At 34.5% G+C, this 21806-nt stretch overlaps 1 protein-coding gene across 2 annotated transcripts; it reads right to left on the bottom strand.

Annotated features, from left to right (window-relative positions):
• Positions 1-252: 252 nt before the first annotated feature.
• Positions 253-20486, bottom strand: LOC135652944 (GDSL esterase/lipase At5g62930-like). Of its 2 annotated transcripts, none has more exons than XM_065174307.1 (8): positions 20321-20486; positions 19717-19786; positions 7651-7853; positions 5240-5317; positions 4873-5013; positions 4066-4142; positions 2925-3089; positions 253-708 (listed from the first exon to the last, which is right to left on the bottom strand). In XM_065174307.1, exons 1-8 carry the CDS (start codon positions 20345-20347, stop codon positions 543-545), a joined length of 927 nt encoding a protein of 308 aa, XP_065030379.1. In that variant the 5' UTR covers positions 20348-20486; the 3' UTR covers positions 253-542. The 2 variants fall into 2 exon arrangements, with proteins under 2 accessions (XP_065030379.1, XP_065030380.1); XM_065174308.1 differs by having other exon boundaries at positions 7651-7857; positions 20321-20472.
• Between the last annotated feature and the right edge of the window lie 1320 nt (positions 20487-21806).

Below are 21806 nucleotides of genomic sequence, written 5' to 3' on the forward strand. Positions count from 1 at the left end.
AGGTTGATTCTTTTTTAGAAATAATCATAAGGAAACAGAATAGCATTTTACTCATTTTTTTTCATTGCATTTAGTCTAAAGAAAGTTGAATTTATAGTCTTCAAGCTCCAAAATTACAGAACCTCATTCAATGATATTTATTTATTTAAATCTATAGTTTATTGATAATGTGATATTTGAAAATTGTCATGAATTAGACCAAACTATTGAGGACACACAAGTCTCAATCCAATCTTTAAAAAAACAGAAAAATAAAGAAAACATCAATTTGAAGCATCTGGATCTTGCATATTTCAGTTTGCTACAGTGATCTTGACAGGGTATAAAACATTGTATCACAGATAATTGGTACTTATTTTACCCAGCAGACAAATAACTCACGGATTAAAAGCATGCAAACAAATAGATGCACTTGAATAGTCAAGTGACAAACCAGTGCAAGAAAAACAATATGGGTTTAGTGGTAAAGTGCCCCAAGATCACTTGACATTTCAATGAAGCAGTGAAGTATGCATGTGCCATGTTACCAAGATGGGAAGGACCTAGCTCTTTGGTTCGAATGCTTTCTCAGGGTGATCACTGTCAATCTCCGAATGGTGAGGGAAATCGTATGGCATCGCTTCAGCTCGGAGGTGGCCATCCGTGAGAACCTGTACAACTTCTTCGTGAACAACTGCATTGCCTTCTTCTGTTAAGTGCAAGCCATCACTGGAAAAACGATTTGTATCAGTGCATCATGCATTAGTAATCTGGTGTTGCCGAGAGACTCATAGGGCAGAGCTTTTATCTACTAATGTACAATGTATAAATATGCATGGAATCAAAACATGATTGAGAAGTCTCCAATTGACTTAGACTTGGTAACATATAAAGACTATCAGAAGGCTCCAATACACTTGTGTATAGGAACTTCTGGTCCGGATTAGTTGATGCAAACTACTGAAGCCTTGGAGATGTTTCATTTACTTGAATCCACACGTATTAGAAATATTTATGTCAAGAAAAGTACAATTTTAATTGCAAACCATGCATGGCACCCTTTATCAAGAGAGTTCAAATACTATAAATAAGAAAACAGACCATTTTTAGTTACAGAACAACTATTAATTAATACCAGAAATGGATAAGAACCCAACCTTTTTGTATTTCAGTCAGTCTATTAATTGCTCCTGCAAAAATAGGTAATTAATCCAATTCTATTACTTTTTACAACAATAGGATCTGAAACTGATTAAACACCAGCTCCATAAATGAAAGCAATACCAATTAAAACTATTTGCATTAATCTGCATACTGTAGAGTATTCAACTTTTTGGTTAGTCAACTCGTGGGCAAGAACCTTGTGATTGTTCACTTTCCAGTTTGAGTATATCATTCTTATAAAATACATACAGCAAAGATGGTCGCCATGTATTTTGAACCATTACTAATTAACTAGAAACTCCAACAGTAGTGACGTAGCTTAAGGCATATTCAAACATATCTTGAAATACAATGACATATATAACAAATTATGGCATAACACAGTGTCAGCTGTTTGTAAGAATTGGATTCAACCGACAACCGTCCAGTTGGTCTTTGAGTCAAACTGTGGAGTTGGCACACACTACCAGCTTAAAGTCATAAATTGTTTTTATAGTTCATCACTGGGTCCTAGATTCAATAATTCAAGTACTCTGATTATACTGGTGCCAAATCAAGAGGACCTAGCCTGGTAAATACAAGACAATTTGTGCTCTGGTATCCTCTGCTAAGAGGGCTGTGATGATGCTAGAAGCTAACATACTCTTTTTCTCCTTTTTTTATTTTTTATTGTATGGTTAAGTTACAATACTGCTTGATACTTGTAAACTTGGTCTCAAAAACCAGTCAGACCATTACGTATCACATAGTATTTTCAGGTTTCAAGGTTGATTAGTGCACAGTGAAGGGACAACTAGGTGGTATCACTCGATATCAAACTTACCACTCACTAGTTGTCAAATACCAGGTTATCTCCCTGGTACTAGTCAAATACTCAAAAACCAGTCAGACCATTACGTAACACATAGTATTCTCAGGTTTCATGGTTGATTAGTGCATAGATAAGGGACAACTAGGTGGTATCGGTCAATATCAAGCTTGCCAGTCACCAGTTGTCAAATACCAAGTTATCTCCCTGGTACTTGTCAAATACCAATCCTACACAAAAAATAAAGTCATTAGTAGAAAATCTATTTAAAAAATTGTATGACATAGTTCCATCTAATTAAATGACATAGTTTGTTAGGACTCTTTTTATGAGCTTTTGAATAATGTTTATTGAGTCTATTTAGTTCAGTTGTTTATTGAGTATGTTTAGTTCAAGTAGAGTTAAGTAGAAATTTATTTAATATTTATTTATTATTTATTTATTATTAAGAGTTCAAGTCCTGGTGGACTCTAGGTGGAACTCTATAAATAGTGATGTAACCCTTTCTTTTGGAATCAATCAATCAATCAAATGTTATTCCACTCTGTGGACAAACCCTAGGAGGCCGATCCCCTCGAAGTGATCAAGGAGGGCCGATCCCCTCGAAGCGATCAAGGAGGCCGATCCCCTCAAAGCGATCATTATCATCCTTTTTCTCCCCTTTCTTCCACGATAAGACCTTAGGGTCTTATCATTTGGTATCAGAGCGACGATAAGACTTTAGGGTCTTATCATTTGGTATCAGAACATCCCCATTTCTCCCATTTCTTCCATTTTAAGGTCTTACCATAGTTCCATCTAAAATTAGTAAGAACTCACCAAAACCAAATTAAATGAAGAAAAACTCATGAGTAGATGACTAAATTTAATGGAAAGGAGACTGTATGGACTGGCTTTGGATTTGAAGTTACAAAAATAACTTACCAATTTATCATCAGCATAAAAAATACAAAAAAGCACACTGGGAGCTTACCTTAGAAACTTTTTCTGCCATCCTGTAGTTTCTTGCATCTTTGACCATAGATCAATGCAAGGAATATGCAACTCTTTAGCCAGCTCAACACACTGCCTTGCATAAGCACCAGTATTATCATTTGTCCTTTCTGGAAGTTCCATTGCCTTCTCACCATATACAGATCTTGGTAACAAAAAAGCAATTTCATTTAATGAAATGTCTAACAAAATAATACTTAATAAGCTTTAATAAGCAGAGTAATGTGAACTTTTAGCACATTTCCTATAAAATTATCATGTAATATCACCCATGATTCACTATTTAATGCTTAATCTTGTTTATTTCCTACTATTAAAAGCAATACAATTGGATGACACAAAAAGTCGATTTTGAGTTTCGGTCTGAGGGCTTTGTCTTTATCTTCTTGTAAGAATTGGTAAGCTGAATTACATCAGTTCTCATATCGTATCCAAAACTGGATACCTTCCAGCTTCTTACCCACGTGTTCTAATCCACTAACAAATACCTCCCTCGCTGTTTGCTCAATAGCTAAATCCTACAAATTTCATATCATGTCAAAACTAAAGTTTCAAATACTGGTTGGGCCAGTGTGTAAACTGATATTTACCAGCCTGACTGATGATCGTTATTAGACCATATAAGTCAGATTTAATTGGTATCTATTTTTTTTTAGGTTTTTTAATGGTACCCAATGGTGCGTACCAATCCAACTGATTGCTCAAACTATATATCAGACCAATATTTCAACCTTGATCAAAATATCCATCAGATATGCCTAAGTTGATATATAATCCTAAAAATGCGTAGAAGATTCTTTTGTGCTCTCTGGTAATATCTTTTACAATTCAAAATTTGATGTCAGCGATTGAATTTGTTCAGCTCTTGAACTTTAGTTTCCCAATTATGTTCAGAGTTCTATTAGGTGTCTATTGTACCATTCCTCATAGAGTACTACACATTAAGGTTCAACCAAACTCCCTATTGTCTATGAATGAATTTCTCAAAGAAAAAATAAAAGACGAGTGCAAAATATGTAATTGGACTTAGCATGTAATAAAAGACTGAAATCAACAGCAAATGTTGTGAAATACCATTATTGTTGAGTGAGAAGTTGGAGGGGGAAAAAAAGAAACCAAACCGTGCATATTCTTTGCGTCCTTGCTCATCAACAGGGGGCGGAGTGATCAACACTACCAGTATCATGGCTGAACATTCCTGTAAGATCACAACATGCACAAAATCATAAGATATGCATGCATCAACAAACTAACAAATTACATCTGGTACTAAATAGAAAATTCCAACAGAAAATAAACTTAAATAAACAACAATTTTTTTATAAATCAGCTATAAAAATATCTAAGACCTTCAAGATTTATGGGGCTATGGCTGATTGTTATAGGTGGCCATTATATTTTCAGGAGACACAGCAACCCTAAGTAAATTATAAGTAAAGCACATATGGATATTTATTAAAAACTGCTGTTTGCAGCCTCAAAACGCATCAACCCAATGAAGTTTGTGTATTATTTTCTTGCATGAATCAATTTGATCTACCTTTTATCAGCTAATTGAGTCAGTTTGAGTTACTATGACCCATCATTTTATTCAATCTAAAATGCTATTGAGCTTCACATCATTATTAATATAGAGTAACTGCCACAGCAACTTGCTCCAGTGATGTACTACAATAATTTTAAGTTACCTTTAATTACTTCTAAAATACTACAAGGGCCTGGAAAAGTTCCTAAACATGATCAGCATCTTAGTTCAGATCTGGACCAACAAATATCGATCAGTACGAACAGTCTGAGCGAAATTGAAGTCCTTGCCACTACTTTAATTGCCATACAAGCATAAAGGCCAAGCAAAGATTAGATAACAATGCAAGATATAAGGATATTAAGAATCACAATTACAAAATTAAAATAATAAACCCTGTTACCTTTAAATGCTTAACAATTTTCCTTAAGTTCTCCTTGTACTCTTCAAGAGGCACATATTGACGTTCACTTGTCCGCCCCAAAAGGGCTGCATCATTAGCGCCAAAAAAGATAGTTACAGCAGCAGGAGGTGCTGTGCAGCTCTGCAGACACACACACACACATGTAAAGCCTTTTAGTTCAGAAAAGATGAACAAGACACCTAAACATGATCACTCAGTGGTCGAACAGAAACAAGCATATATACTCAACTAAAACTAAAATACTATTGGCACAGCATCTGCAAGACAATAAAGTCCTGCAAAAAATATGCACAAAATGGAATGCACAAAAACAAGGCAAAAAATTATAGAGATTGCAAAGACATACCAGGGAAAAGAGGTGATTAAGCAAGAACAAAGCCCACCTTGTGTTGTAGCCACCATAGCCTCTAACAATTACATCAGCCTGGAAAGCAACAGATATAGCAAATAAGAAACCACAAAAAAGGGAACATTTGAAGAAACAAAGAACTCCCTACATGCAAAGACAGACATACCTAATTCTTCCAAAGAAAGAAAAGGGGACACACCATCACTTGAATTTTGTTAGCATGTAACTATCCATTAACAATGGATAATCATCAACATCTCAGGGAGACTCAGCAACACAATACAATACCCAAAGAACCCTTTCTATGCCAGCAGGAGATAGGATAGGTCAATCGAAGGGGTGCCAAACCTGCCCCAAGCCACTTTGGGCCGCATGGCAGGCCAAAGTAGTCAGGAGGAGGGGCTAAGCACCACCATAATAATGCAAGCATGAATTGAGTTTTTCATGGACTCATATTCTGGCTTGTGTAGAACTTTGTACAACTTTAGCCAATATTTAATAAATCAACGAGTTACAACTCCTAATGGGAGTAGGAATCGGATCACTAATATCCAGATTAAACTCACTCCTAGGATCAACCCTAATACCACCCAAATTGACTCAAAGAGATCACCTAATCAGATTGAATAAGGGATAACATAAGTTAGAAAAAAGAGAAGAATTTAGACCCTACCTGAAATCTAGAAGGGGCAAAGTTAAGAGGAATTTCTAGCCATTGGTTGGAGCCACAAGCTACTAGATATAGTTGACCTACCCTACAGCCTACCAATAGGGATCGGCCAAGGGGAAAGACAGCAGCTTATCAAGTTATGTTGGGTTCTAGTTAGGGTTCATGTGGTATGATGCAAATTCCAAGTGACCCAGATCCCTTCTCAACCTCAACACCAAATGGAAGGGGGGCTAAGAGATCCCACAACCTCGACAACAGTGAAAAAGGAACTAGGAGGGAAAAAAACCTTCTTGAGCTGGTCCAGTGCCAAGCAATTGGCCAAGATTTCCCGAAAGTACAGGGTGCCTTGCAATCTTGAATGTTCAATAAAATTGGACAACCATGGGGAGGAAACCATAGGCCGTATCAACATGCTCCAACAACATGGTGCCCTTTATCAATGTTTAGTTCAACTCAAATTTAATCAGATTTAAAAGGGTTTGACTAGTCTATAGTGTCAAGACTTTGGATTTAGCCAATCCACTCAGACCTTGCCATCTCAGAATATCTATATCTCAACCAGATCAGTTATAATTGGGCTCCACTTCAAAATTGGATTACCAACTCTTCACTTGGTAGGAGTTATATGCAGAGTGGGAGTCCCATGTTAGCTAAAAAGTCTTGGTTGGCTACCCATGGACTGTCACCAAAGAGGATAGAGGGTTGCCCTCATCCAAGTCTCCATTCCCCTTGAAAATTGCATCTGGGGGGCTCACCGAGAGAGCCGAAGATTGAGGTTTGAAGATAAACATTAAGATGAGATAGGCATCAGGGTTTCTCTCACAATGCAATCCGTACGTAGATGAGATGTGACAATATAACAAGATGTAGAACTGATCCTTATCTTAAGTAAATATTTCAATAGTTCCTCTCATATTCTTCCATTTCTTTTATCTTACTCCTGTTTTCTTTTCTCTTCATCTCCTTTTCATTCTATCTTCTGACTGATATCTTCTTCCAACAAAGAAAGAAGTTGTTATTAGAAGGTAACAATATAACATATCACTAAGTGTTAATATTTTACATAAACAAGTGAATATAGCTGTTGGGCAAATATGACTTGACACAAATATTAACACTCTCTCCAGATCTCTCCCTTCTCACTTTCATATATGCATTCAAACCTAGGAGTCAAATTTATTAACGTCTAGGTTACATTTAATTGTAAGTTTTGAAAAATCTTTCTCTTGTTCTTTAAGTAATTTGATATAAATGGGTTTTTGTAAAGTAAGTTTCATTTCACCATTATCTTTAAAAAGGTCATAAGATATATATTAATTTTGGAAAGTTAGATAAGTTTGAACTAAGAAAAAAAATAAAAAAAGCCCTTAGACTATCTAAGCTTCGTAGTTAAATCGTTAATCCATACTCTACTGTTAACTCATGATGCCGCATAGGGTGGAAGTTGAATATCTTGCATCTGGCATTCATCACATCTACAAATGAAGCATGCAATCTATTCAAAAAAAAAATCAGTAAGAAATCGGCCAAAGGAGTTGTAGACAAGCGACCAGGAAAAAATCCCCAGTTCTACAGCACATAGGAAATAGGATTTACCAAAAACCGATAAGAATTAAGAATCAAAATAGAAATGCGAGATCTATACGACATGGATTGCTAGATGTTACGAATTGGATCGGGATCTGATAGTAGTCAACGAAAGAAGCACGAGTTGATGAGGCAAGGAGAGAGAGGATACCTTTCGGGAGTAGGTGTCGGCGAGAGCAGCGCCCCAACCGCCGGGCCTGAAGGACTGCTGGGTGATGGAGTCCCCGAACAGAACGAACTGCGGCCTCACCTTCTCCATCGGCTCCTCCGCTCCAGACTCGAAGAGGCAACTAAGAGGGATCCTCTGGGAATAGCCGATGGGATGGAATGACGTCTCTCTTCCGTCGGACCAGCCTTCCTTGTCGAACAAAAGCCACCGATTTATTGCCTCAAAACTAATTAGCAAAGTTTAATAATTTAAAATCTCATGTAAAAAACTTTATAATTAAATTTTATTTACCAAATGTTATGGTTTGAACGTCTCATTCACTAAATTTATAATTAAGTCCACCGATGATTTGTACATTAAACTCGTTTATTAAAAATTAAAAATATTATCTATGTAATTTAATCATGAGAATATAAAATAATCATAAGGTTATGATAGTTGAGTAAGTAGACTAATTACATATTATCTCATTTGCTTAGTTAACTATCTTTAGTATTTCGATTCATATATTTTAAAAAATTATATTCACGAAAGTAAAATATCTATGTTCATTTACCCTAGTATCATTAATTTTACTAATAAAAATATGAAAATAAAAGACAGATATTAATGTTTCAATTGATAATAGCGGACAACGTTAATAGTGATGAATGATGATGTTGCTAAGAGCTGCAAGTAGTTGTTGTGAATGAAGAGAGCGACGATAAAAGGTGAGAGCCACTCTATATTTGTGTTAACGTCAACAAAAGTTGTCAAGTGACCCTTTCGCCAACAAAGATGCAAATACAAAACGAAAAGGATTGCTCGATATCTATATCAATGTCAACACAATTGTTGAGCGATAAAAAGACCACTAATGTAAATGTAGAGTGACCCTCATTTCTTATTATTGCTCTCCTCATCCACAATAGTTATTCACAATTCTCAACAATGTTGTCGTTCACCACTGTCGATGTCGTCCACTACCATTAACTAAAATATTAAAATTATTTTTTTATCTTTTATTTTTTTATTTCCGTCTATAAAACCTACGATGTTAGGATAAATAAACGATGTTTCACTTTCTTAACTATATGAATGTTAATATAATTTTTTAAAATATAAAAATTAAGATACTAAATATAATTAGCCTGTCAAATGTGAAGTGCACCACCGCAACTTGTGGGGCTGCCAGCATACCTCCATCTTCAGCAAGTGGTACCTTCACAGTAGCCCACAACCACCAAAAACCCTCGTCTATCCTTGATAACGAATCTCAAACATGAAATATCATCGACGCTCACAAATGAGACATCGGTTTGGAGAAATCAAAACTAGATGGGAAGCACACAAATTTCTGCTGCATCCAATACTCCCCTCCCCCCCCCTCCTTCAGATCAGTGTATCACAGCCATAGTCTCGCGTGATTAGAGCCATCATCTTACATCATAGTTATTTTGCTTGAGTCAGGTTTCTCATTGCTAACCTCTAAATTAGGTCAGACTTATCGTTTGCTTGCATCTGCTGTGCAAATACTTTACTTTCGCAACAACAAGAATAGTATTGTTTAAGGAATTCAAACACTTGCTAGCAGCGTTTAACAATAACGATGCATTAAAGTACTAACAAGGTTGCCCCGAAATAGGGCTGATCGATGCGGTAGTGCTTATCATATTGGAGCAGTGCTTCGTAACAAAGTACTATTTTTTCTAGTCATCCTTCTGGTCGTCTATTATTATTTTTTTATTTAAGAAAAATATTTAAAAATTATTTAAAACTATTCTTAAACAAAAGTTCAAACTTAACCGAAAGATACTCGAATAAGAAATGATCTAATGAATCATACCCTTCCACACGATTAAAAAAAAAAATTCTAGAGAACACAAAAGTAGACTGCCTACCCCATTCCAGTTTTCACAAAAATATTTTCACCTTCTGAACCACTACAACCTTTCAAATAGTCTTTCAATCGACCTTAGTATTATCAAGTGCTTGTTGTTCTTTATTGAGTAATCTGTACTTACTTTAAGCATCATCATTAAGGACTAGACGAATATGTATAGTAGCTACCTTCTCAACATTTTGCAACAAAATAGAGCTATTCTCATTAGTTAAATGAAATCAAATCAGACACTATCTTGAAATTATTAGCCTCTTTAAAATTAGTAAAATTTCGCTAAAAAGTGAATGAAATACTACACATGGATCTGCCACTGCCAATATTAATAAGGGAATCAGATCTTAAAAAGCCTTGAGAGAGTTCAAGATATTTTTCTAAGACCAATAAGTTGAGGGTGTAGGGTCATATTTGGCTTTGAGCATATTAATCCAAAGAGTATTCTGCTCATTTAAGGAGGGGAAGCAATCTTTTGGCCACTATCATTCTCCTAACTAGATGAAGGTTATATAGAATGCTAGCTTATAAGATTACAGCCCTTCTTAGATTCATTCCAACCCCAAAAGAATTTCCTAAAGGGATGATTGGTCTTATAGATAACTTTATCCGAAATATAACAAGTTATCAAAAAGTGCAATGGCATAGAGTTGATCACAGCATTGATAAGGATAGTTTTTCTAGCTGGAGTTTATAAGATTTTTCCATCCACCCTGGATTCTATTAATCACTTTATCAACAAGGATCATTTGAAGCCTCTTAAGAAGCTTATTGTGAGATATAAAAGTACCAATGTATTTCATGAGCCAGTTTCTTTCTTTTATATTGAAAAAAGTTTCAGATATTATGCTATTGTGCTTAACAAAAGAATTACAATGCTTTGAAAAGCACAATAGAATTACAATGCTTTGAAAAATAAATGACAAACTTGGACTTATTAATATTTAATAAAGTTGATAAACTTATAGTAACTTTAAGAGACCTTGATAAGGTGGATAAGAGACTTTTGATTACCCCTAATAGTCATGATAACATTATTAACAAATATAAGATATCTTAATTCTCTTAACCTTGAAAGAGAGGATCTTATTGTCATTGGTTAAGTCAGAAGATAAAAATTATTAGATAATAATAAACAGGTAAGGGGATATAGGATTCCCTTATCTAATCTCCCTAAAAGCACCAAAATATTTAAATGTATACCCATTAATATAACAATAAAAAAGGGAGAATAAATATAAGCTTTTGTCAATTGAATAAAGATATTAGGGAAGCGTCTCCTAACATTGATAATAGCATTCTTGGAAACTCGATCGTATGCTTTTTTAATGTCAATTTTTTATAAAAATGAAAGTATTCTTATCATGAGATTTAAACATGATGTAAACTAACTTATTAATAATAAGAATATTATTATGGATATTATGCACCAACCTAAGAGAGATTGGCTTTGATCAATAATAGTATCAAGAATAGGCACCAACCCAAGAGAGAACTTTGGTCATAACTTGTAAATAACATTACACAAGACAATGAGACAAAAAATAAAAATCTTTTTAGGACTATTGATCTTAGACATAAAAAAATAAAAAAATATTTGTACTCAACTTTTAGGAATCCTAGTAGACTTAGTGAAATTCACTAAATGTGGCTAAAATGTGTGGATAGATTTTTTTTAAAATATTATAAGAATACAATTATAAAGTCATCTAGACCTTAGCTTTTCCCAAGCCCACCGAGGAAAGGGTTGAATGGATTTCCTAGATGTTGAAATCGTTAATAAGTTAACATAATGAAGGCTTAGAATATCAAAGAAAAAAAGGGTAATCATTCTACATTTGGTGGTACCGTTGCAAAAAATCTAGAAGGATAGCATTGATATTCAAAATGATGAGTTGAGAGGAATTTTGAATAATATGGATAGTATTTATTTTCCTTCTAATATTAACCATACTATAGAAGAATTTAGTTTTCTTGTCAACCTCACTCATCTATTGAGTTTGTCTTTATTTACCACTTCAAGTGCAATTGCATTTGAAGTATGATGAGCCTATTGTTAAGAGCGATAAGGGTGATGGTCATTGTCAAACAGTAAGTTCAAGTTCTATTTTCCAAGTTAGAATATCTCTAATGGTGTTCTTGATATTGACTTTTAAAAATTCAAGATTGTACTTACTCCAAGCAATCATGCTCTTTCCCATATTTGAGAGACTAAAGTGAAATGCTCCGATAAAGAGAGTCAATGAATCTATCTATCAAAAATTTTAATAATGTTATCAATATCTTTATAATTGAACTAAAAGATTACATATAGGAGACTACAAAGTGGGTTTTTTAGTAATTAAATTGATATTAACTAGGAGGGGGGCATGATCTGATAAGACGATGATGATAAACTAAGATATTAGGAAAATATGAACACTATTAAAATTAAATTAAATTAAATTACTTATTAGTCCAAGTATAACGATAGCCAAGAAAACTCAAATTAATTAAACCCAAATAAAATAAAATAAAATAAAAATCATTATCTAATACTGAGGTATCATTAACTATTCAACTTCTCATGAGCAGATCAATCAGTAAACTCATTCTTCAATGAGTACATGCACTATATCCCTAGTATCTTCATACGAGCAACTATGATACCAACTACCTCTATCATATGGATAGATATATAATACATCAATCTATTCGGTTATCTCGATATTCCTCTCGAGTAACCTATGATCAGGAATATTTAGGGTCTGTGTTTATAAGTGAATTAGTCTCATTATTATAAACTCATCATGATTCAATTCACATTGCACAGATCAAAAGACATCATAATATATATAATATATAACATAAAGCGAGAATATGTCAATAATAATAATAATAAGTAAAAAACTATGCAAAATATTACATATATTATTACTCACGTGATTGGCCTATATGGCATCTATGACTTGTAATTTCTTTACTAGCATTGTGAGTGATGTGAGTCTCAATCCTCCATTTCCATCAAGAGAACAAGATCCCCAAAAGGCACATCCCCAGCGACATCCAAAGAGCTCCCTTGGTTAGATGGAATGACCCTCATACGATAACTTTTGTCTCTATTGACAAGAAATCAAAAGGAGCTAAAAGATAGCTTTGAAACTTGGGATGACTTGCCTTGCCCAGTCATATTTAAGTGGCTTGAACTTAAAGCTCTCGTCGCCTCATTAAGAACTTTCTTCCCTTTCTATTGTTCTAAGTTCTACCTCGAGCGATTAAAAGGTCTATTATGCTCTTGAGAGGTCGAGTTTATCTTTTGCTATATTGTGCCTATGGCCAAGATTCTAAACTTATCGATTTCTAATAAAATAGGGTTAGTACTATTATGATTAACTAAGACCATGTTAGAGTCTTAGACACCCCTCGATAGAGAGTCGTTTAAGTCTTTATTGGCTCAATTGTGCTTTTGGACTTTGATCTAAGGCTCATAGAGGAACTCTCCCCCTTCCTTCGCTAGAAGTTCTAGAGCCCTACCTTAAGTATTGTTAAAAGGTTTAGGGATAGTAACAAGTTTCGAGGATATAGTGCTCCAATCTATGGTCAATCATTTTGTATTTGAAACATAAATTTAGGATATTGTGGTAAGATTTAAAGAAATCTAAAAGAATATAAACCCTAACCAATTTACTTTTAAATCCTATTATTGTGATATTGTTTATCTTAATGAGTTTTCTTATGAAATACAAAGAGGAAGGTTGGGAGGAAGAAATTCAATTAGATAACTTGGAACAACACCCAAATGAGCGCATGGGTAAGTTTTTCACACATACATTAAAATCCATGATGTTAGGGAAATAAGGAGAGGATTTAGCCACGGAGGAACTAAGGCCCCCTAATGATGCCTTCTTCATTCAAGAGTTAAAAATAGAAGAACCTGGATGCTAGATCAATAATGTGATAAATTAAAACAATGCCCCATTTTTTTAGGTAACTCAACTTTCAGGTAATTAAGCAAAGGGGTCCTACTAAAAAAAGTTATCTTAGAGATTGAGAGACCAAGCCTTACAAGTGTTGTTGACTTTCTTCTAGTCCAGCACTAGCTATATACTAGAGAAATACTGACTCCAACTTAGTTTTTCTTCTAGCCAAATGAAGAACTTCCATATATCAATGTCATATGCTCTTCTAAATAGCCTAGTCCAAGAGGAATGTTTTAGAATCAGCTCAATAGTAGTTTATAAATTTGATGATGAAGAGCAACATCAGCCCATACAATGGGAGATCAAGTTGTTCGTCTTCGGATGAGTTAGCTATTAGATGATTCAGAGAATCTACGAAAGTTTGAGAGGAGAAAGAACCATATTTAAAAGGAGAAAGAATTATATTTGAAAGTTGGAAAGGGGGGAGGATAAGGGAGAGGAAGAATAAGGGGATAGCTCATCGCCAAAATTCGAATGCTATAATATTTCTTAATGAACTTTTAATATTAAATTATTTTTTATGTTGTTACTATTATTAAGACATTCGAGTTGATTAATACTAAATTTTACTAATTTATAAGTAAGTAATAGGTTTCAAGTTTGAGTTTACCTGCGAGCATCTATACACCACTTGATATAATAAAATTTTTTATAATTTTAAAAATTAAAAAAATTAGTTTCATTATAATGATAAAAAATTAAGAGTTTATTTAATTTGTTTTTATATTTAAAATATTATTTTGATGCTTGTTGTTAGGCACATATATCAAAATCTTATTCAACAAATTATACACCTTAGTAGCCATCAATGGTTTATATTATTACCACTATCATATCAATCGATTTTTTCAGAGTTACCATGATGGATACGATAGTGATACTCAAAGTTATGATAATGTTTGGATTGATCATAATAACAACACTGATTATCTCGACTAACACCTATTGTCATGTATTGAATTGAGAAAATATTAGTTTTTCTTCTAATTAAAATAAAAATATTGATTTTATTATAATGACCAAAAAAGGGTTTATTAATTTAATTTTATACTTAAAATATTATTTTGATGATGGTTGCCATACATATTTATCAAAATATTATTTGACAAATTTTACATCTTATTACGTTTATTGTCATGTCATTTAAATTTTCTAAAATTATTATGATAAACATAATAATGCTCAAAGTTATGATAATATTTGGATGGATCGCGATAGCAACACTGACTCTCTAGACGGTCATCTACGTGAATGTATTGAATTATAATATGGATGACTTGACCATAAACCTGAGTAGCTTCAAGAAATCATCGTAATGATGGAGCTATAATGATGGACATGATGGTGATGCTCGAAGTCATGTTTGGATTGATATATTGTTTTGACCATCCATCATTATTATGTATAGAACGACGATACGAGTGGCCGAGGAGCTTTGCTAAATCATCGTAGTGAGATGAGAAAATAACTTTATGTTTTTGTAATTGGTTTTCAAATATTATTCTAAAATGACCAAATATTTCTACCAAAAATAGCTTTCACGTGGCAATAAACTTTAATTTTTTATATTTATATTTATATTTTGTTTTTACAAAAAATATAATTTAGAAATAAACCTGTTGCGCAATAGACACCGTTGATCTTAACAATACTTGTCGATCATCAAAGATCATCGATCAAGCTATCTGCTGGCCGCATCTATCGATTGCCAGGCGGCGACATGGTTCGCTTTCGGTTTCGGGGTTTCGGTCTTTTCGTCTTGAGCGAGCGTCGGGCGGAAGTGAAAGTGGAAGTGATCAGCGTGCAACTTTCGCCCTTTCATTCTGAGGGGGCAAAGGGAGGAACGCCATGGAAGGCGCCTTCTCCTCGCTACGCTTGATCTCCGGCGACGCCCGCATACTCTCCAGATCGTCTCGGAGCAGCGGCAGGCCGGCACCTAAGAGGGTGGCCGTCAGCCGGCCTCCTTCCGCTTCGGCCGGCGTCTCCTCCTCCTCCTCCTCCTCCTCGAGGCCTTCTTCCCTCAGTTGCGGCCTTGTCGCCGCTCCTTTCGTCTGCGGGAGCGTCCATGGCGACTTTAATGGGCTGAAGATTAGGGTTCCGTCGCTAAAGCCGCCCGCTTTATCCCATAGCCGCCGACCCACGAGAGACGTCGTTACCATGGTAAAATTTGAAACGAAAAGAAGAAAAATTCGTTCCGCTTTTCGGTTCATTGATCTTCTGATTTGTCGAGTTAGAAAAGGTTCATTCTTTTTCAGTTGCTCTTTGTGTTTGTTTGCTTTTGACAGTTCCCAGTGTGATAGTGTGATAGAAGATAAAGATTTCCCCAACGAGGAAATCTCTTTATTCTTTTGAGGAAAATTCTTCGTTTTAAAAGAAATCCTTTCTTCTGATATGTATAAATAAAGTTTTTTCACTTATTCAATAAAGCTTCTTCAATAATTATTTTTATTTTTTATTATTTTCATTATGGTATGCAGTGAGAAAAGTGAAGCTTCGCTCTTGCCTTCGAGAGAAAAGCTTTTCTTCGGTCAGCGACGATAGTCTTCGTTGATCTACCAACAGTCTTCGTTGATCTACCAACAAACAGCCATTCTTTGCATTGATCCAAATATCTTCATCTTGCGGGGGCATGATAGAAGATAAGATTTCCCCAACTATACGAGGAAATATCTCTATTCTGTTGAGAAAAATCTTTCATTCTATTAAGAGAAATCATTTCTTCTAATCTGTGGATCAATAATTGTTCTTATTTTCTATTATTTTCATTAATCATTAGGAGAAAGGATTTCCCTCAACAGAATGGAGGATTTTCCTCAACAGAATAGAGAGATTTCCTCATATAGTTGGGGAAATCTTACCTTCTATCATGCCCCAAGATCTTATCTTCTATCATGCCCCAAGATGGTGCTCCTGTCAAGGATACCAATCTTGGATCGATGCAAAGAATAGTTTACGAGCGAGAGTCATGAGTAGAGCAAGAGCAGATCGCTGTTGCTACTGCGATTGTTGTTGTTGTGAGGGCACAGGCGTTCCTTTTGGCCATGGAGCCTCTTAGGAATTTGGCTGCAGCGACGTTGGTCGCTAGCCGAAGGCAAGGGCGAAGCTTTGTTTTTCTCTGTCGCTAATCGAAGGCAAGAGCGAAGCTTCGCTTTTCTTATCGCTCTGATACCATGATGAAAATAATAGAAGATAAGAACAATTATTGAATAAGCTTTATTGAATAAGTGAAAAAGCTTAAATACATTAAAGAAGTTTTTCTTTAAGATTGCTGCGCTGAGGAGAGAGAAATTTTAGGCTGTTCAATGAAAATTTTAAATCCTATATTTTATGGGGGAATTTTCTTTGTACTGCATGGTAGAAAATGAAGGCCCCCGTACTTCCGTCCTTTTCTCCTACTTGCTACTTCATAAAATATAGTTATAATATTAGTTTTTGGTTATGTTGTCAGCAAGCCAAAATGGAAAGGATAACATTCTGACTTGGTACGATTGCAATGCATTGAATTTGAAACCAGGGGAACAATCATTGGCCACTTAAATGAAGCATGACACTTGTATTTTATGATTTTACATGTCTCTATTTAAGTCTATCCAGTTCCATGTTTTCCATTCTTACATCTAGCAGACTTGAAAGCATGTACACAGACAAGTATAGAAATTTAAATTAGAGTACTAAAATTCTTTCAGGGTCTAAACTCTTTATTAGTTTCTGCTTTGGAAGGATAAATAGAATGCTGGCTATATATATATATATATATATATATATATATATATATATATATATATATATATATTGAAGATTGTTTGGTCATTGCCAAGTAGATCTCACTGCATTTCAGCTATCAACACCTACTTGATACAAATTTTTGGGCACTCCACTGTTCTTTCCCATAATAATGGAAGTTGCAAACTTTCCTTTCAGCCTTTCTGACAACTTCAACTTATATCAGTTACGTATATCCTTTTGTAAAAGCTTGAGAAAAGGTTCAATCATATTCTTTAAGGGAGACTTCTCATACCCTGTTTGCTAATATGCATATCATCTTATTCATTTCTTAGCTTCTTAGCTTCTGTGTGCTCAAAATCTCATTCTTGGCATTGTTCTGCACTTGTGGCTTCTAGACATTCATTTCAAAGATTTCAAAGTTGTTATATGTGACAGCATATATTACGTTTAGATGCTTTTGGTTGATCGAGTATTTTGGACATACAAGAGGTGGGTTTTATTGTCTTCTTGCAGAGTTTATTTATGTTTATGGGGTATTTATCTGACAGATAACATGAATTAACACCTCTCAAGTAATACGCTATAAGTGCTTATTTAGCTGAACTTTGATCATCGTCACTTTCAATTGTTTTTCTTTTGGTCCATTGTTTATAGCCACTTGATCAATGCCATGGTATGCGCTTTGTGCTCTACATTGGTGTAAGCATACATATTTAGAAATTATTTGGCTACTCTTAAAGCCCTTTTAGTATTGGAATTTGTCACCTAAACTTTCTTGTTGTAAAAGGCTAGGGCTTATGATTTGTCATGTAGTGATTAGGCATAGTGGACTTATGCTAGGGCTTGATAATGTATGGTCCAACTAGGATGGCTGCGGGGTTGGATAAAATTCTTATTTTTATAAAACTAGAGTTTTATTAAGATGGTCAAAGTTCAGCTAAATAAGCACTTATAGCGTATTACTTGAGAGGTGTTAATTCATGTTATCTGTCAGATAAATACCCCATAAACATAAATAAACTCTGCAAGAAGACAATAAAACCCACCTTGACACCAAGCATGCAAAACTGCCTTGATTGGTACATATTGGCTGGTATTTACTGGTCTGGGTATGAACTGATTCATTATTTATATTTTTAAACATGGAACACTATTAGGGTTAGTGCATGCATGCAAGTTGCAAACTCTCCTGATCTGCACTGCAGGAATGGTTGTCTCTCATTGCCTTACTTCTCCTCCATCTCCTCATTTCTACCACCTCTTCCTCCTCCTCTCCTTCTCCCCTTCCTCTTTGTTTCCTTCTCCTCTTATATATGGCACCACTGACCAGATCCATGGATTGGCACAGGTCCAGTACCCAAATTGAGTTCCTTGCTTGACATCATGATAAGGTTGTGCTTTTTGTGTTCTGAACAACCACATACCAGGTCACAAAAACTGCCTTTTGGCTTTTGTACAAAAGGATGCACACATTCAACTTTTTGACACCTCGTATTGGCCAGAGCCTCATACATCGGATCACCCTTTTACAATCAATGTCTTATTTTTTATAGTTATACAGATGATAGATTGCTGTTGCATTTTCACATCTTTTCAGTTCTATAATTTTCAGATTTAGTATTAGTTTATTTTTTGCCATTTGATGACAAATATCTGCCAAAAAAAAGCATTTCTGAGGTATTATTTTAAATTTTGAATATATTTTTTATTTTTTTAACTTCTTTACAAGTGATGAAGAGATCATTTGATCGACTGGCCATTGGTATGACCCATAGGCTCGCGAAGAATTATCCATTTTGGATGATAGACACGATTTTATCCTTTGTTCAAAATGCACCTCGAAGGGTAAGAAAGATTCGATAGACTATGAGCTCTTGATTTTCATACTCCTTAATCAATATGAGATTAATGACTTTATCAACAGATTATTCTTTTCTTAAGAGGAAATGCATGGGAGCAGCCACCTTCAGATCTCGCTTTTTACTTGTATAAAAATCTAATTGTATACTTGGGCATGTCTCTTGTTCCATCGGTGACAGAGCTGATGTAGAGAAGCCAATTTACCTATATATAAATTCCTTACCTTCAATACTAGAGAAACCAATTTATCTATGTATAAATTCCACTGACACGACAAAGCCTAGTATATAACCCCTCTCGAGTTATCAGACTCATTTACCCCTTTTTTTAAGATATGGATAACAACATTCTTCATATTTTAATATCTTAGTTTGTCAAACTTGGTATCTAGTAAAATGAATAATGAATATTAGATGAAATATGGGGAAAATATTTATGTAATACATTGCCTAATATATACATAAATGCATAAATGTCATGTACGTACTATCAGGTTAGAGAAAATCCTCAAATCATTTGGCTACAGAAAATATAGACAATAAGCATGCAACTTTTCTTATGAATATATGTGCCAATTATGTCATCTAGTTGACTGAAATGGGAAAAATCACAAGAAGCAAAAGAAGTTACCAGTAAGACGTAGTTCATGGGCTGCTTTTCTCAGAGTGTTCTTGAACGGCCTATTATCCTTTCGGAAAACCTGGATGAACCTCATAACTATTAGATATCTTTCCTTATATTATAGGGCACCAGCACAAAAACGTACGCAATCTAATCTGATTCATTAAACCAAACTTATCTGGTGGTATCTTTCTAATGCTAATTCCACAAAAAGATGAGCAAAACAGAGAGAGACAGAGACAGAGTGTGTGCGTGTGTGTACAAGAACAGAACTAAATACGGAATTAAGGCATAAAATCTCCGCACCCAGAAGATGAAATGATCATCCCGTAGAACCAAAAAGGAAAAAAGAAAGCCACTTTAAAACTCATATATACAACATCAACATGTTTACCTGCTGATTTATTCCTTAAGCTTGACCAAAAGCTGATACAAAATTCTATCTTCCGCAAGAACAACAAACCCAATACAGCAAGCGCAAAAGGACCGATTGCATATCTATTTTATTATGAATCGAATCGAAGAGCCAACCACCACGAGATTACCAAAGAAACAGAAATCAATTACGCGATCCGTGGAAACAAATTCAAATCAGAGCGAAGAGGGGACAGACCGGATCGCTGGCGACGAGTCGAGCCATGCGGTCGGCGACATGGAAGGCGTGCTTGGAGCCAGGCCCAGACGATCTTCATAGCATCCACATCGTACTGCGTCTTGCTCCGCTCCTGCGCAAGATGGTCCACCCTAAAAACCTCCTCCATCATCCTAATCCCCTCCGAACCCTCCCACTTTCTTCTGAAGTAGGCTTTTTGCTCCTGCTTTGCTCGCCTCCTCTCTCTTATATCCATCCACCCACGTAATTGTGCATTTGCCAACATGGGTCCCACCCGTGTAAAGGGTATTGATGGGATCAACGCCACGCGTCCGCTGATGTGTTGCTCTCCGACCACTAGTTTTTGCGTGTTTTTCCAAATGAAATTATCTTATTAGAATAATATCTAATATAATAATACATGAGGTGCATGGTCGAAGTTGATGAACCATGACATTCTTTTTATTTGACTTATTTCTACTGTTTTCGAATAGCATTATAATATTTTTATTGAAACATTATAGATGATATTATATTATGTTTTTTTTATTATTGTTACTCATAAATTATTATGACATCATATTTTAAAATTTATAATTAATTTAATTAAAATTAATAATTTATAAATTTTATAACATTTTTATTACAGTAATCAAAACACTATAATAAATTATTTTTTTTTATCGGTGATATTATTCCTGTTACAAATATCTATTTGAATCCTATATAATATATCAAATGATTTGTAGCATGTTCTTATTTCATCTAACTCACTTACAATTTTTTCAATAATATTATAAATATTTTTATTGCGGTGTTGAAAACATATTAAGTATTAAAAAATACTATAAATAACATTTTATTATGTCTCCTTAATCGTCATTTATCGTAAACTATTATGCTATCAAAATTTTAAAGTAAAAGTTGGTTTAATTGAAGTTATACATCTGTTTGTATCATTTATAATATTTTCAAATAGATTTTTACCATAATGACAAAAAAAATATAACATGAGATTTTTATTATAATGACAAAAAAAATATAAATTGAGACTATCATCCGAATTAGGAGACACCATTTGGAAAAACTAACGACACCTTTGGAAAAACAAAGATTATTTGAAAAAAAAATCCTAATTTTAATTTATAAAAATAAATACGCACAATTACGGTTTTTTAAGGGGAAAAAAAAAGGATAAATTCCGTTCACTGAATGTATTACCAGATTGGTCCCAATTCGTATCAAAGGAAAATGAGCAAGTGATCCGTTGTTTGTCCCATTCGCAAAGGTTACAAGTTGAAGTCGATGTTTCTTATCAGATAACAGTGGCTCATTCATTGCCTAGACAAAGATCTAAAATAGCATTTAGGAACAGGTAAATGAAACTTGATAATGGAGCAAGTTGAATGCATAGGATAAATATCGAGTGAACCTTTCATCATGAAGTTTACTGGCAACACATTTTTTGCCTATTAAAGAACAAGATCTAAAATAGCATTTAGGAACA

The sequence above is a fragment of the Musa acuminata genome, chromosome BXJ3-11 (genome assembly GCF_036884655.1).
Source record: "Musa acuminata AAA Group cultivar baxijiao chromosome BXJ3-11, Cavendish_Baxijiao_AAA, whole genome shotgun sequence".
NCBI classification, from domain to species: domain Eukaryota; kingdom Viridiplantae; phylum Streptophyta; class Magnoliopsida; order Zingiberales; family Musaceae; genus Musa; species Musa acuminata.